The sequence below is a fragment of the Pavona decussata genome, unplaced genomic scaffold (genome assembly GCF_977016875.1).
Source record: "Pavona decussata unplaced genomic scaffold, jaPavDecu1.1 SCAFFOLD_141, whole genome shotgun sequence".
Lineage (NCBI taxonomy): Eukaryota > Metazoa > Cnidaria > Anthozoa > Scleractinia > Agariciidae > Pavona > Pavona decussata.
The window spans coordinates 130,001-145,245 of NW_028145554.1; the positions used below are offsets into that span (position 1 = coordinate 130,001).

The 15,245-nt window shown below is 38.2% G+C and overlaps 1 protein-coding gene across 7 annotated transcripts in view; it reads left to right on the forward strand.

Moving 5' to 3' along the window:
- The window catches only part of LOC146466686 (cartilage intermediate layer protein 1-like), a 50,527-nt gene extending 39,794 nt beyond the window's left edge, over positions 1-10,733 (forward strand). For 4 of the 7 annotated variants that reach the window (XM_085126848.1, XM_085126852.1, XM_085126854.1 and 1 more), the window contains 5 exons: positions 3,671-5,777; positions 6,356-6,427; positions 7,284-8,214; positions 8,350-9,361; positions 9,731-10,733. In XM_085126848.1, coding sequence (XP_084982974.1) covers positions 3,671-5,777; positions 6,356-6,383 — 2,135 coding nt within the window. In that variant the 3' untranslated portion in view covers positions 6,384-6,427; positions 7,284-8,214; positions 8,350-9,361; positions 9,731-10,733. Of the gene's footprint in view, positions 1-3,670; positions 5,778-6,355; positions 6,432-7,283; positions 8,215-8,349; positions 9,362-9,730 lie in introns of all 7 variants that reach the window. The other 3 variants (XM_085126851.1, XM_085126850.1, XM_085126849.1) reach the window with 3 other exon arrangements.
- The last annotated feature ends 4,512 nt before the right edge of the window (positions 10,734-15,245 follow it).

A 15,245-nucleotide genomic window follows, 5' to 3' on the forward strand; every position in this document is an offset into this window, starting at 1 on the left:
ACGCAAGCATCGCCAGGCTGCTAAGTATATTCCAAGATGGCGGCGACCGTGCACGATTTTTGGGCTACTTTAAACAAGGGTTTCATAAGGATAGAAAGCTCTTTGGAAGCTGAAACGTCGGTGATTACCTAATGTTTACATTACCTTTCTATTGACGAAAGGGGAAAAAGTGCCATTTTAGAATGACCTTCTCCTTTAACAAATAGATTCCATTTTGCCGTGCGTCTGTACTCTGATAACGCACAGATGACGTCAAAACGTGGTGAGAACAAAGAAGTACGCTACGAGCCGCAGGCGAGTAGTGTGACTGATGTTCTCACCACGTTTTGACGTCCTCTGTGCGTTATCAGAGTACAGACCCACGGCAAAATGGAATCTATTTGTCTTACACAATAACCAAGACATTTCGACACATTTCGTAAGCGAGCAACGCGTTGCCTGAGCTGAGTCAAAAACTTTCCAGCAAACTCAGTTTTAGACTACTACACACACGCAATTATGATCTTCTAAATTGGAGTATAATCCGAAAGAATTTCATTCTAGAAGGAAATCTTGACCCCAAAATATTACAGCATGTAAGCCGCTTCACTGCAATTTGTAATCGATTACTCGCTATAAGCGGATTTCTATCGGCGACATATTGCGACAAATATTTGCTTCCTTTTCACGTTACAACAAAGTTCTAGCGTTTTTGTCCTGGTTGAGATCACTGCTCAACGGTCTTTGTCCGCGGTCTTTGGACTCTAGACTCTGATCACGTGTGCCGGTAACACCACTCGATGACGTCAATCGCGCGTCTATGCTCTAATGACACACTCCTCTAGACCAATCAAAACGCGAGTTTTACACAGTTCATTGTATAAAACTTTATTGATTCCATCCACTAATGATAACGTAATGACCGAGCCACACAGATACAGACCTGACTCTCGTTTACTATTGATTATAATCCATCAAAAATTTTCGCTTGCGCGCGATTGGTTTAAACGCCTCACGTGACCGAATATACCCCAGCTAAAACTGGGGAATATCCGATGATATTCCCCAAGTGATATTCCCCAATTTTAAAAACTTAAAGGCTCGTCTTGTTTACAATTAAACTTAATGTCAAGATGGGGGAAACGGTTTGCTTTTGTGACAGAAGGAGAGATAAACCTGCTGGTCGATGAAGCAGTATCAGAAAACAACATACGCTCTAAAGGCTTTTGACGGTAAACTGTTCTTAAACGAAATGTTGCAAAAAAAAAATATTTGAAGGATAATAACCACAATAGCCTCTATTTAGCTTTAAAAAATATGCTCAGATATTTGTCCTTGGACATTATCTGCTCCTCAAAGCTCACAGTTTTCCTCGAGCTTCGCTCTCGGAAAACTGTTCGCTACTCGGAACAGATAATGTCCGCGGACAAATATCTGAGCATATTTTCGCGCCAAATGGAGGCTATTGTTTATTTAACAGCTTCATAGCGTCAAGCCATTCAGGGCCCATGGCGCAATGATATTTACAGCCAAACGACTTCGCACGGTCAAAAACAACATGCGAACGAGCTCAACACACCCTATGAGGTTTCTCCATCGTATCTTCTCCTTGACCCTTATTCCATTTTGCCAAAAATCTCTGCTAACTTGAACCACAATATTGTTCTATTCAATAGCATCAACGGATAAACAATTGCATCTTTGGACAATCAAAGATAGCAAATACACTTTCAATCTCGCGCAATGGTTAATCATTAACACCGATAAAAAATCAATTGCACAGTATGACAATCAATTGCGTATTAGAGACATACCTGATAATGCAATTTGCATAGAATAGAGACGCACAATCAATTGCACCTTCATACAATCGTTTATTCGAAATGGTCAATCATTAACATGAACTGACAAACGTTAGTATTTTTTAATAAACAATAGGAAGAAAAAATATTCGTTAGGGTCATTCATTGTAGTTACATGTATTTTAAAATACTGAACAAAAACACAAGAGTATATATACATTATCATTAACATTTTATGTTTTTTTTGCACAATCTTTTGCTGAAACAGATATAAAATGAAAACATTTTACTGAACATCTACAGTACTGTAACAAACAGAGTACGCTGTATGAACAAGTAGACGCATTGGAGACAGAAAGAACTGAAGAAAATCAAGCCACAAAGAAACAGAATCTTACTTGAACAGCGACAAAGAATTATTAAAGCCTTCGAAGTTGTTAAAGAAGATTATTTGACGGTTGCAGCTACTATCGAACAATTTTGAAATTTCTTTTTCCATAGTTGATTGTTATTACTACACACATGTTTGTCAGTTCACGTTAATGATTGACCATTTCGAATAAACGATTGTATGAAGGTGCAATTGATTGTGGGTCTCTATGCAAATTGCATTATTGTATGTCTCTAATACGCAATTTATTGCCATACTATGCAATTGATTTTCTATCGGTGTTAATGATTAGCCACTGGCGAGATTGAAAGTGTATTTGCTATCTTTGCTTGTCCAAAGGTGCAATTGTTCATCCGTTGATGCTATTGAATATTAATACATATGCAAGTAGCATTATAAAAAAGTTCATTCGCGTTATTGAAGTTCATGGAAGTGCTAATGAACGTATATCTGCCGTATAGTTTGAACTGTTGACGTAAATGAATGTATATTTTGCGTAAGTGAACAGCAAAAGGTGTATTTACGCATATGGCCGCCATTCTGACTGACTGATTGAACTCTTTACGAGTAGGACAAAAGAGTTCCTTTCCAGGCCCCATCGGACCTAAACATATACGCGCAATTAATCAGTTTCTGATTGGGCCGTGTTTGCTGCAGACCATTGGAAAAATAGCAGACAAAAAAATATACCCAGGGGGAAGAGGCTCTGATCCAGGTTTAACGAAGTGACGTCACAGGAGCCACTAGACGTGAACCAAAATGGCGGTGATTTTAGTGCGAATTTCCATATTTCAGTGGGACATAAAAAGCGAATTTTTACTGAATCAAAAAACATTGTGTTTTGAAGCTGATGTAAACGTTATTTTCGACTTTAAAGTAAATGTAAGGGTGCGTTTTCGACTTTAATTTTAGAATACAGTTGTTAGTTCCTTTCGGTAGTTTTGATGGATATTTTCCAGATTGTTTGACATTTTCCTGTTGTTTAAAGATTAGAGTTAACAGCTGTGCTATGAACAGGTTTGTCTACTCCCTTTACCTTGGCTTGGGCCTCCTCGAAGGTTGAAAACAAGGCAAAACACTTACGGATTTTATCAGCCTGATTGGTTTCTCTTTCTATTTTCTTAGAACAGCTGTGTTGTTCTTTCCTGTTTGTGTATTTTGGCAAAACCAATTCTTATCTCTGATTGGGTCCATCTGGTCTTGGTTAAATTACAGTCGTAAACATGTTCACAGTACACTATAAAGTAAGGTGTGATTTGCGACCTACGCGTAGAAAAGATGTACAATAGTCGTAGAAAAGGGCTGAATAGTTTTAGAGTTGATGTAGTGAAGAACCAGCTCCTTGAAGAATTAAGAAGAGCTATTAAAATGTCTGGTGCCGAATGTCCTACAATTATTCGCAGAAATAATCACCAAAATATAATGATTTCATTTTAAGAAAGAAATTTAGGTAGCTCGTGCAATTCAGAGTAGCTGTAATGCATTATCTTCATGTTAGGTACAAGAGATGCAGCCTCGTGTAACCCGACTCCAAGCGAGAAATATGTTACACTACCAGAAGGATGTGTGGTACATGACACAAAGGAAAAGACCATTGATGTTGGAGAGTGTGAACCAACAGCATGCCTTCGGGAGGACTCTACCCTTTCAAACAAGGCCTGCCAAGATGAGAGGTTTTGCTGCGCAGTTGAGAAAGTAACGGACGTTACTGTAAGCTGTGGGGGCTCTGTAACATTCACTATTTCTAAGGTAGCTCGTTGTGGTTGCCAAAAATGCGAGGAACCAAAAACGCAAATATCTGGGGTGGTTGTTGGTTTAAAAGGAGCCGCCGAAAAACCCGTTGTCTATTGTGACATTGAATTTGAGGGTAATTTCTACAGCGCAGATGAAAATGGTTTCTTCACTTTTGAGGCTCCCAAGGATAAAAAACGTTTGTCTGTGGTGTTTAAGGATACTTATGACCGAGAATATGCAGATTTAATAAAGGTATTTCGCATCATTAAGGGTGAGACGTTGTTTTCGAAAATTATTTTGAAAGCCAAGCCAGTACCAAAGCCGTTCAATTCCTCTGAGGATTTCAAAGTTCAACTGGGAGAGAGTAATGCCGACTCAGCTTTCGCCGAGATGGAAATACCAAAAGATGCTATGCTGAAGGATGACGGCACCATTTTTTCTGGTCAAGCAAACCTTAAATTGGACGTTATGGATCCTCGTAACATGTCTGATATTCTTACAGCCCCGGGGGATTATTCTACTGTCGACGAGGATGGAGAAGAGCAGATGTTACGCACCTACGGAATGCTTAGTTTAGGCTTTGAAGATGACAGTGGAAATAAACTTTCAACTTCCAAGCCCATCAAACTATTCCTAGATCCGCAAAAATTCAACATCCCGGTCGACAGTCATGGGAATACTGCTGCAAAACTTTGGTGGTTAGACGCAAAGACAGGAAGATGGATAAAAGCAGGTGATTTTCGGCTAAAAAAAACCTCAGGCAGTAGAAAACGATCTCTTGCACGCTTTGTGCTGGAAAGTGAAATAACACCAGCTATCTATGGAAGAGGAAAACTCAATGTTGACGTGATAGAAGATTTTGGTGCAGTTCGAGTCACTGCTCCCGAGGGCTCGACTGTTACAATAGTTTGCGAAGAACCAAACAGGAAACCCAAGACATATCTTGGATATGTGGAAAGCACTGTCAATAAAAAAGTTGCCTGCATATCCGTTTGGATCAAAAAAAGGTGTTTTATGCAAGGACAAAGTCGCGATGCACGATTCTTAACACCGTTACCTCCAGTTTCTTTCCCTTCCTCTGTGTCAGCCACAGTTGTATCGAACAAATACCTGAAAGGTTCATCCAATATACAGTCATTCAAATTTGACGTTTACACAGCAAGTGAGGGACCAATATTTTCCCATGATAATCGCGGTGCCCCACGAGAATGTGAAGCTCCTCATAAAACGCCCGGACTCCGCCAATTTGAATTTCTAGATCCTACACCCTCTTCTGCTACGCGGTCAAATCGCCCCAAAAGGAATAGCCGAGATCCACTCAACTGGTATCCCACCAACAAAAACTGTTTCATCAAGATATTAATCACAGGCAAGACAGTTAAGAGACCAGTTTCATTTCTAGCCTCTAGCTACAGGCCAAACAAAGCCGGGAACAATGATCAGACAAAGTTGAAAGTTGGTGACTCTGTTGCCACGGCTCAGCCAGCGACTGGTAAAAGAAATAAGTACGTGGCTTGTCTCGAGATTCGATGTCCGGGAGATGTGTATAACACTGATACGAAACAGAAGGTCCGCGAATGGACACACGTCAAAGTTACTCATCTGACTGGGATTTGTGAATTTAAGAAGAACTACCTGCGTAAGCAAAAGGGCATGCGAACCAAGTGTCCGACTCCATCTCACCGATCTGAAACATGGCTGTGTGTTCCACCTCCTAAAAGAGGATTCGAAGTTCATAATGTGTACACTGCCAATTGGAATAAACCCGATCTGGGAGAAAAGAAATGCCTAAATGGGGACAATGATTGGATGGAAAGTATGGAACACAAAATAAACGTACAAGGGCCAACTGTAAAATTCTCTTGCAGCAGGTAAGCAGACTAAAGTAAACGAGATATGGTTTCGTTTCAGTGTAATGAATGAAACCTACCTTCAGAAGTAATTTAGGCCCGTCGTCCTCAATTTCTTGTTTCCTCCAAAAATTTATAACCAATGACAAAGTTTCAGTCAATGAACCTTTCCTTTTCTGGTACGTCTCTTTTGACCTCTCTTATTTGTCTACCCGTATTCGCCAGTTTTGTCAACTTGCCATCGAAAAAAAAACGGATTATCAGTGTATGCTCCTGTAGGGTCTGCGGTGCAGCGTATCATGTTGCTTTCTTAGATAACAAATTTTACACAGTGCATATCGTCTTTATCCAGGTTTATAAAGTACTAGTGAATTAATCGTTAGGGTGTCGTAAAAAAAATTGTGGATACTCTGCCCCAGATAATCCGAGGGCGAGATGCGGATAGTTTGTTTAACGCTTCATGTTTTAAAGCGCCCGATAATAATAATAATAATAATAATAATAATAATAATAATAATAATAATAATAATAATAATAATAATAATAATAATAATAATTATAATAATAATAATAATAATAATAATAATATTTATCCACAGTTTTTCGTGGCCCAAGCGTAAAAATTAAATTTCCTTTTCCCGCCAATGGAGGGGACACAACGAGGGCCAACTGTAAGTACGAAGATTGTAATATTGCACAACGTAGTTAATTAATGTGAATTCAAAATATTATAAAATATTATAAAATAGACGCTGTAAGATATTTTAAACCGACGTTTCGGCAATGCTGCCTTCATCAGGGTACAAAACTATACCGTTAACAAGTTCGAACTTTTTTTTTTTTCCTATTTTATAATATTTTGAATTTCAACTGTAAGTAAAACCCCATACAAAACCCCATACAAAACGCTAGAAGAATCTTCTAAGGAACGTTTTTTTGCCGCCCCAGGTTTCTTCACATACGTTTACGGCGTTCGGTCAGTAATATGTTTATCTAACACAAAAATGTTACATAAATGTTCTTTTACTGAAAGTAGATCACAGATGTACGGGACTCAAGGGCCGACTTACACATGTTATCAAGTTGTAATTGACTCATCTCAATTTTCCTTTACACACAAAAACAGTTGTGGTTAAGAAAATTGTATTCCGCGGTTGAAACGCCAGGATTCGTATGGCTCATGTTTGATTACAATCGTGTTATATCAGACCCAGCATTTTAGAATTTGCCTTACCAGCAGTAACCTGAGAATCCTCAACTAAAATAGTAAACGTAACTGACAGATCTAAACGAATTTTTAACTGAAATATATGCTATTTTCCAAGACGAAAATAATAGACACAGAATGAGAGTGAATCGAAGAGGGGGTATAGTTTTATACCGATGGAGGTTTCGCCGCAGACCCTTTTCCTTTTATATACTATTTTTGACAGGGAACGTAACCGTTTTAAATACTATTTTAAGCCGTTATGTTTTTGTTTTTGTTTGTTTGTTTGTTTGTTTGTTTGTTTTTTTCAACCATTTCAGCTGAATCATCAATGTGAAGACTTTGTAACCCAAGAGCATTCCGGGGTCCGCTGCATGATCATTGAAGATGCTGATGACGATGATGTTCAGTCTAGTTTTTGCTTTTATCTAGAGCTTGGTCATTTTAGATGGACTTATGTTGTTACAATATTATAAACGACTAGAAATTACAAGACTCTTTCCAGTTTGTATGCATTCGCCAAGCAATTCAAGATAATTTAGTAGCATGCTAAAATATGTAAACAAATATTCCTTAGATTCTATAGGACTTACTGGAGCTAGTTTTTTTCCCCTGGAGAGGCATTTAATGTTACTGTAGTCTGCCGTATCTACTATCACTCTCTTTATCTCCCCAAAATTGCTTGCAGTCAACTCCCGCCTTGTGGACACCTCGCTATTACGGACACCCCGATAATACGGACAGCACTGAGCTAAATCCCCGGTAAAAGTAAATTACAGACTTTTGACCGAAACAAAGTCACGCAGTTACGTACTCTCGCTATTAAGGACACTACCTCGCGGTCCCGAGGGTGTCCGCAATAAAGGGAGTTTACTATATATTGTATTTTGTATTTTGTTTAGCTGTTGTTTAGGGTATCACATGCATGACAAGAAGAACGTTATAGAATGGCAAAATAATTAGTCAGGTAAATCATTCATCTAATTGAAACAATTGATCAGGCTGCATGTCAGTGAGTCAGTTATTCCTCTTGGGTTTTGCTTTTTTTGGCTAATTGACAACGCGGAAGTTGGGACGAGGGCGAAAAACTTACAAAATCCCACTGAAACCGGCTTGTTACGCAGACTAACGTTCACACAATGATTTTGTTGGCACGCTGGTCTTCGTTGAAGACTGTTGCAACTTTATGTTGTAGGATACGTAACAATTCGCTATTTTCCCGTGCATGGTATAATGGATCATATAGAGTGTGTGCACGACGGCCATGTTGGAGGACCAAAACAATACAATGATTTTCCTCTGGGAAATATATTCTATTTTTATGCAAACATCTTCTATTGTTTTAGTCCTCCAACATGGCCGCCGCGCACACACTCTATACGATAGCCACTAAGCCAATCAAATGCCTGAATTGCATTATACAATGATTCAGTTTTTTATAATGGTTTATAGACGATAGCCGCTAAGCCAATCAAATCCGTGAATTGCATTATACAATGATTCAGTTTTTTATAATGGTTTATAGACGATAGCCGCTAAGCCAATCAAATCCCTGGAATTGCATTATACAATGATTCAGCTTTTTATAATGGTTTATAGACGATAGCTGCTAAGCCAATCAAATCCCTGAATTGCATTATACAACGATTCAGATTTTTATAATGGTTTATAGACGATAGCCGCTAAGCCAATCAAATCCGTGAATTACATTATACAATGATTCAGTTTTTTATAATTAACAATTAGATTATGAGCTCGAGATTTCTATCGCGTGATAGTTGATGAGGGCGAAGCCCGAATCAACTATCACGCATAGAAATCGAGAGCGAATAATCTAATTGTTTTAGTATAAATCTACTAGTCGTTCAAAACTAAACAAGTAAATTATCTATTTGCTCATCGCAGACACTTCGAAAACGCGAAGAAGCGAGCGCCATTTTGTTGAAAATCGCTACTCACTATCTATCACAGAATAGATAGCGAGTAGCGTAGCCAATCAGAGAACGGCATTCGTGATAGAACACTAGTAGATTTATACTAATGATTTATAGACGATAGCCGCTAATCCAATCAAATCCCTGAATTGCATTATACAATAATTCAGGTTTTTATAATGGTTTATAGACGATAGCAGCTAAGCCAATCAAATTCATGGAATTGCATTAAACAATGATTCAGTTTTTTATAATGGTTTGTAGATGATAGCCACTAAGCCAATCAAATCCCTGAATTGCATTATACAATAATTCAGGTTTTTATAATGGTTTATAGACGATAGCAGCTAAGCCAATCAAATTCATGGAATTGCATTAAACAATGATTCAGTTTTTTATAATGGTTTGTAGATGATAGCCACTAAGCCAATCAAATCCCTGAATTGCATTATACAATAATTCAGGTTTTTATAATGGTTTTTATTAAAAACTGCATCATGGTATAATGCAATTCGAGGGATGTGATTGGCTTAGCGGCCATGGTATATGAGCAATTACACCATGGCCGAGAAATGGCGACCAATAAATTGCCTTCTGGTCGTTCTTGCACAGCAAAATCAGTAAGATCTAGCAATATTTCTCGGTTGTTTTTAATAAAACAATTATTCCACTTGCGCTTGTTGGATATGAGATGATTATAGCCAACTCGGCGCTGCGCGCCTCGTTGGCTATCTATCATCTCATATCCAACGCGCGCTCGTGGAATAATTGTTAAATAGACGATAGCAGCTAAGCCAATCAAATTCATGGAATTGCATTAAACAATGATTCAGTTTTTTATAATGGTTTGTAGATGATAGCCACTAAGCCAATCAAATCCCTGAATTGCATTATACAATGATTCAGTTTTTTTATAATGGTTTATAGACGATAGCCACTAAGTTAATCAAAACTCTGGAATTGCATTAACCAACCAGTTTTTAATAACAAGGGTTGTACTTAGTGTCTCCTTACTATAACAAGGAAACAGAAGGGGGTCGTTCTTTTCAGGTTCGTGGGTCAGCTAAAAATCTGAAACAGTATTGCTTTGGATGTGCGCAAGAAGGAGACCATTGGCTCTTTTTAGTCTGCCCTTAAAAATAATTTTTAGCTTAGTTATCGCTCAGTTTAAAGTGTGCGTTATGTTCTTAACTCAGATATTCAATTCATGTACATATGTGTTTAGCTCCCTCGTATTCCAGCATTTTCAATTTTTTAATTTTGTAACCTACTGCATGTGGCTATCTTAGATGCATTTTATGTACTGAATAATTTTTAAGGATAGAGGGCCACTAGTCTATCAGAAATACTAGTTATGCAATGCTTTCAATTGTTATACCGTGAAATATCCCACTCGTGACTTGATTTTTCTAAGTATACACACTCACACTAGAAAAATCAAGTCACGAGTGGGATATTTCACGGCATACAACGAGAAAGCACTGCATCACTAATTTATCCCATGCCACTCACTGAAGTAACTTTCCTGTTCGACGTCTGGTTCCAGGAATTCAAAATTAAGGTCAAAACTGGGGTATTCTTCTTCCATGTTTACTTAACTATTGACAGTAATTTTTACTGACTGGAAATTTTGACCTGTCGCAGGCTTTTCAGTCGATCTTTCGGCGAGAAAATTTGTAGGCCGCGAGGAACTCCTGGATTTTTTCGTGGAATACTACCCGTTGCATACCGTGGAAATGCAACGGCTTTTTAGCTTTCTGATTGACTATATTCTCTATGGCATGGGATAAATTCTGTTATGTGTTACCCTCTTTAAATAAAGTTGTTACTTACTTACACGTTTTTAATTTTGTAGTCAACCTTTTTTGTTGTCGCATATTCGTCGCGGTGAAGAACGCAAAAACCTGAGCGAGCACGATATTCGCTAGTATCGCGGGCGCCAGAAGACAGGCGCTTTGCTGCTCACCCCTCGAATTTCATGCTCGCTCAGTTTTTTGCGATCTTACCACGGATTTTTGGAACAAAAGAGAGACTGCTTGCATGCAGTCTACTACGACTTAACGACATCGAGTTGATCCAGTTCCCTCATGCTCCACTTATTCCTTTACATAATATCCGTCCCGTCCTAATATCGAGGAGTATGAGTTTTACCGGCGTGAGCTCACTTTGTTTTCTGTAATTAAGAATCCTTTTTATTTTTCCGGTTTCACAATGTTTCGGTTGTTTGTGTCGGCACGGTGTGCATGTAAATGTGCCATTCCGCCTAAAAACCAAATCAGTTTCAATAATCCGAAGAAGGCTTGAGAAATAAGTAAGTTTGCCGTTGATTAGCAAAAGTGGTGCCATGTAACACTGAATTTGCTTCAGGATGTAACATTAACTCAACGAGCTTAATCCGGAACAACTTTTGCAACTATTCCTTTAACGCGAAATGTAGCGCAGAATGAAACAACTTTTCGAATGATATTTAACAAGAGCGCGCGTTGGATATGAGATGATAGATAGTTAACGAGGAGCGTGGCGTCGAGTTTGCTTTAACCATCTTATATCCAATAAGCGCGAGTGAAATAATTGTTTTATTAAAAACAATTGTTTTTTATTTAAAAAAAATCTAGAAATATTGCTAGATTTTACTGATTTCGCTTTTCAAGAACAACCAGAAGACAAGTTAATGGTCGCTATTTCTCGGACATGGTATAATGGCTCTTAGTATAATAAACCTACTAGCGTTCTATCACGAATGCTCTTCTCTTATTGGCTAAGCTACTCACTATCTAGTTAACAATTAGATTATGAGCTCGAGATTTCTATCGCGTGATAGCTGATGAGGGCGCAGCCCGAATCAGCTATCACGCGATAGAAATCGAGAGCGAATAATCTAATTGTTTTAGTATAAATCTACTAGTCGTGCAAAACTAAGCAAGTAAATTATCTATATCCTCGTCGCAGACACTACGAAAACGCGACGAAGTGGCCGCCATTTTGTTTAAAATCGCTACTCACTATCTATCACAGAATAGATAGCGAGTAGCGTAGCCAATCAGAGAACGGCATTCGTGATAGAACACTAGTAGATTTATACTAATCTGTTTTAGTATAAATCTACTAGTGTTCTATCACGAATGCCGTTCTCTGATTGGCTACGCTACTCGCTATCTATTCTGTGATAGATAGTGAGTAGCGGTTTTCAACAAAATGGCGGCCGCTTCGTCGCGTTTTCGAAGTGTCTGCGATGAGAAAATAGATAATTTTCTTGTTTAGTTTTGAACGACTAGTAGATTTATACTAAAACAATTAGATTATTCGCTCTCGATTTCTATGCGTGATAGTTGATTCGGGCTTCGCCCTCATCAACTATCACGCGATAGAAATCTCGAGCTCATAATCTAATTGTTAAGTAGATAGTGAGTAGAGACCGAGTAGAGTGAGTAGCCAAACAGTGTCAGTGCGGTTGTCAACAAAATAGCGGCCGCTTCTTCGCGTTTTCGAAGTGTCTGTGAAGAGGATTTTGAATAATTACAAGTCGAGGCGATTCTAGGTCTGCTGTTCGCATGCTAAGGCGATTCCAGAGAAGAAAAAATTGTAACAAAATATGGAATGAAGATTTTTCACGGTAAGAAAAGGAGTCGAAGCAAGAGTTAAACGATTTTATTCTTCATTTACAACTTTTAAAATTAGTCGGCAATTTTATAATTTTGAAAACATTCAGAGTTGCATGCGTTTCACTGACCCATTTTTTTTAATTTTTTTTTTTGTTTTGACTTGGCTCCCAAAGGGAACTTTTGCGTCAATGTATCTTTGATTGTCATTTCACAATAAAAAATTTCGGCTTTTCGTTTCAGTTTCGAGCAAATGACGGTTTCAATCTAAAATCTTGAATGAAATTCAAAGGCACACACACAGAAGCCAATGTAATATTAAAACCTGAGCCCGTCTTGTTGTCTAGTCTTGGACAACTAGTAGATTTATACTTAAACGATTGGATTATTCGCTCTCGATTTCTATGAGTGATAGTTGATTCGGGACCATTCAGGCTTCGCCCTCATCAACTATCACGCGATAGAAAAATCTCACTCATAATCTAATTGATAAATATACCATGGACGCTAAGCCAATCAAATCCATGGAATTGCATTTTACAATAATCCAATAATCCTCCCCCTCCCCCGGACATACTCAGGAATTTGACCATTTTCTGTGCCTGGGGGGAGGAGCATTTGAAGTGAAAGACCTACTAAACGAGGGGGGGGGGGGAAGGGATTTAAACGTGGTTGTGTTAAGCTTACACTTTTCTGCTTGTTCAGCGGAATACTTGTAGTTCTTGATCCAAGGATGAGTTCAAGGGGCAAAATTTCTCATTTGTAAGCAAATGGCTTATCGGAAATTAAAGGGTTTTCATAAACCTTTGCAGTGTGCAGTGTTTTCGAAGGTATGTATAGAAAATTTGATTGAACGTAAATGAACCAGTTTCTAAATAGTGTACACCACCTGGAATATTTGTTTTGGTAGAGGGTATTCTGATCGTCAAATTCGGCCCCCGGCGGGGCATTTGAACGGCTTTTTGGCCCCGCGGATGGGGAAGGGATATTTAAACAAATAAATTTTCAAAAGTTCAACAGAATGCCCAGGGAAAGGGGAATAATTTTTTGCAGGAACTTTCCAGTGTCAAAAGCTTTTTCACACGAAAAAGGTTTGTCGTGGAAAGATGTTTTGTCATACTAAAAGCATTTGACACCAAAAAAGTTTTGTGATGGGAAAAATTTTTGTCACGAAGTAACATTTTGTCAAAAAAAAAAAAACAAGAAAGTTTTGTCGCGAAAGCAAAACTTTTTTTCATTGAAAAAAAAAAATAAATAAATAAATAAATACGGAAAAAATAACCTCGCGCCCGGCAAAACGCATAGTTTTGACATGAAATGAAAAAAAAAAAAAAAAAAACCAAGAAGCTGTTTTCAGCTTATACTCGGACCATATTTGAGTGCGTGGTGCGTAAGCCTACGATCTTTTAGCAGTGATAGCTTCCAGCATTGCTAACTCCCCAAAATTGATAGATATAGAGATATACACTCAGGAAAAAATAGTTCAGGCTTCAGAAGTGATTCATCTTTTATTGCTACAGCTCTGTTTCGTATATGGTCAGGAGCTGACCACACTCATCACACAAACGGTTACATTACGTTATACAAGAGGTTTTTGGTACATATCTATTTATATGAGGGCACGGATTTGTGAAATCATTCGAACTGGTGATTTAAAACAAGCGTTTGCTGGGCGATAAAATACTAATGCTCGTGGCGTGATACAATTCACGTGCCACGATACAAACGGTTACTTTACGTTATTTGAGAGGTTTTGAGTACATATCAATTTCTTTGGGGGCTTGAACTTGGTAATTCATTGCGTTTGTTCAGGCTACTAAGATCTTTTCTACGGAAATAAACTTTTCGTGAAGACATAGGTTACATTTCTTCAGTTTCTTGTTAATGTTATTATCCGGTTTGAACTTTTTGAGTACTTTCCATTTAATTAGAAATGTTTTGTTTGCGTCCTTCAGGGTCCATATATTGTTCAGAAAGTTCCATTGCATTTCGTCTGTTGGCGTTTCGGAAGAATGTGTTATGGTTTCGGTATCGTTCGGTATCGTTGTGGTTTCGGTATCGTTCTTTGGTCTTCTTTAAAAGTTTGATGCCAGTTCTACGTACGATTCTGTTGTTGTTACCGTCGTTCGCTTGGAGGCATTTACCATCAAGTGGGCATTCTGCTTTCTTCCTGTAATTGCAGCTCGGGTCATGATTTTGGTTTGAGGTTGTTGCTACGTTTAAAAGTATATGTTTTTTATATGTGATGTGATGATGGTTTTCATGTTTGGCATGCATGAGTAGCTGAGTTTTAGCGTCTGTCTGTTGAAGATCTTGTTTAATGGGCGGTTCTTGGGGACTGAAGCATTTATCGACGGTAGATAAAAATTTCTGTACAATTGACAATTGCTAAATCTCCTATATTTAGCATACACTGACATGACAAAAACACTCTAATATCAACTTATCAATTTAAGCTCAAATTCTTTTACTCAGATGTATCAACGATATGAAACATGATTTAGCCAAACAAAGCTCTGTGAGCTCTAGCGCACAAATTAAAGAAGTTTGGTGACAAAACGGTTTCCTTCTTGAACAAATTAAAAAATTGATGACAAAATTGCAAGTACGTTCGAATAATTGGTCGTGCATGATGTATTCCTTGGCCCGCCAATTTTTTTGAACGTGCCTTGTTTCGCGTTTCGTAATAAAAATGCTCCGCGCGATAACCCATGAAGGTTCAGGATTTTTCTGGCGGAGGAATCAAACA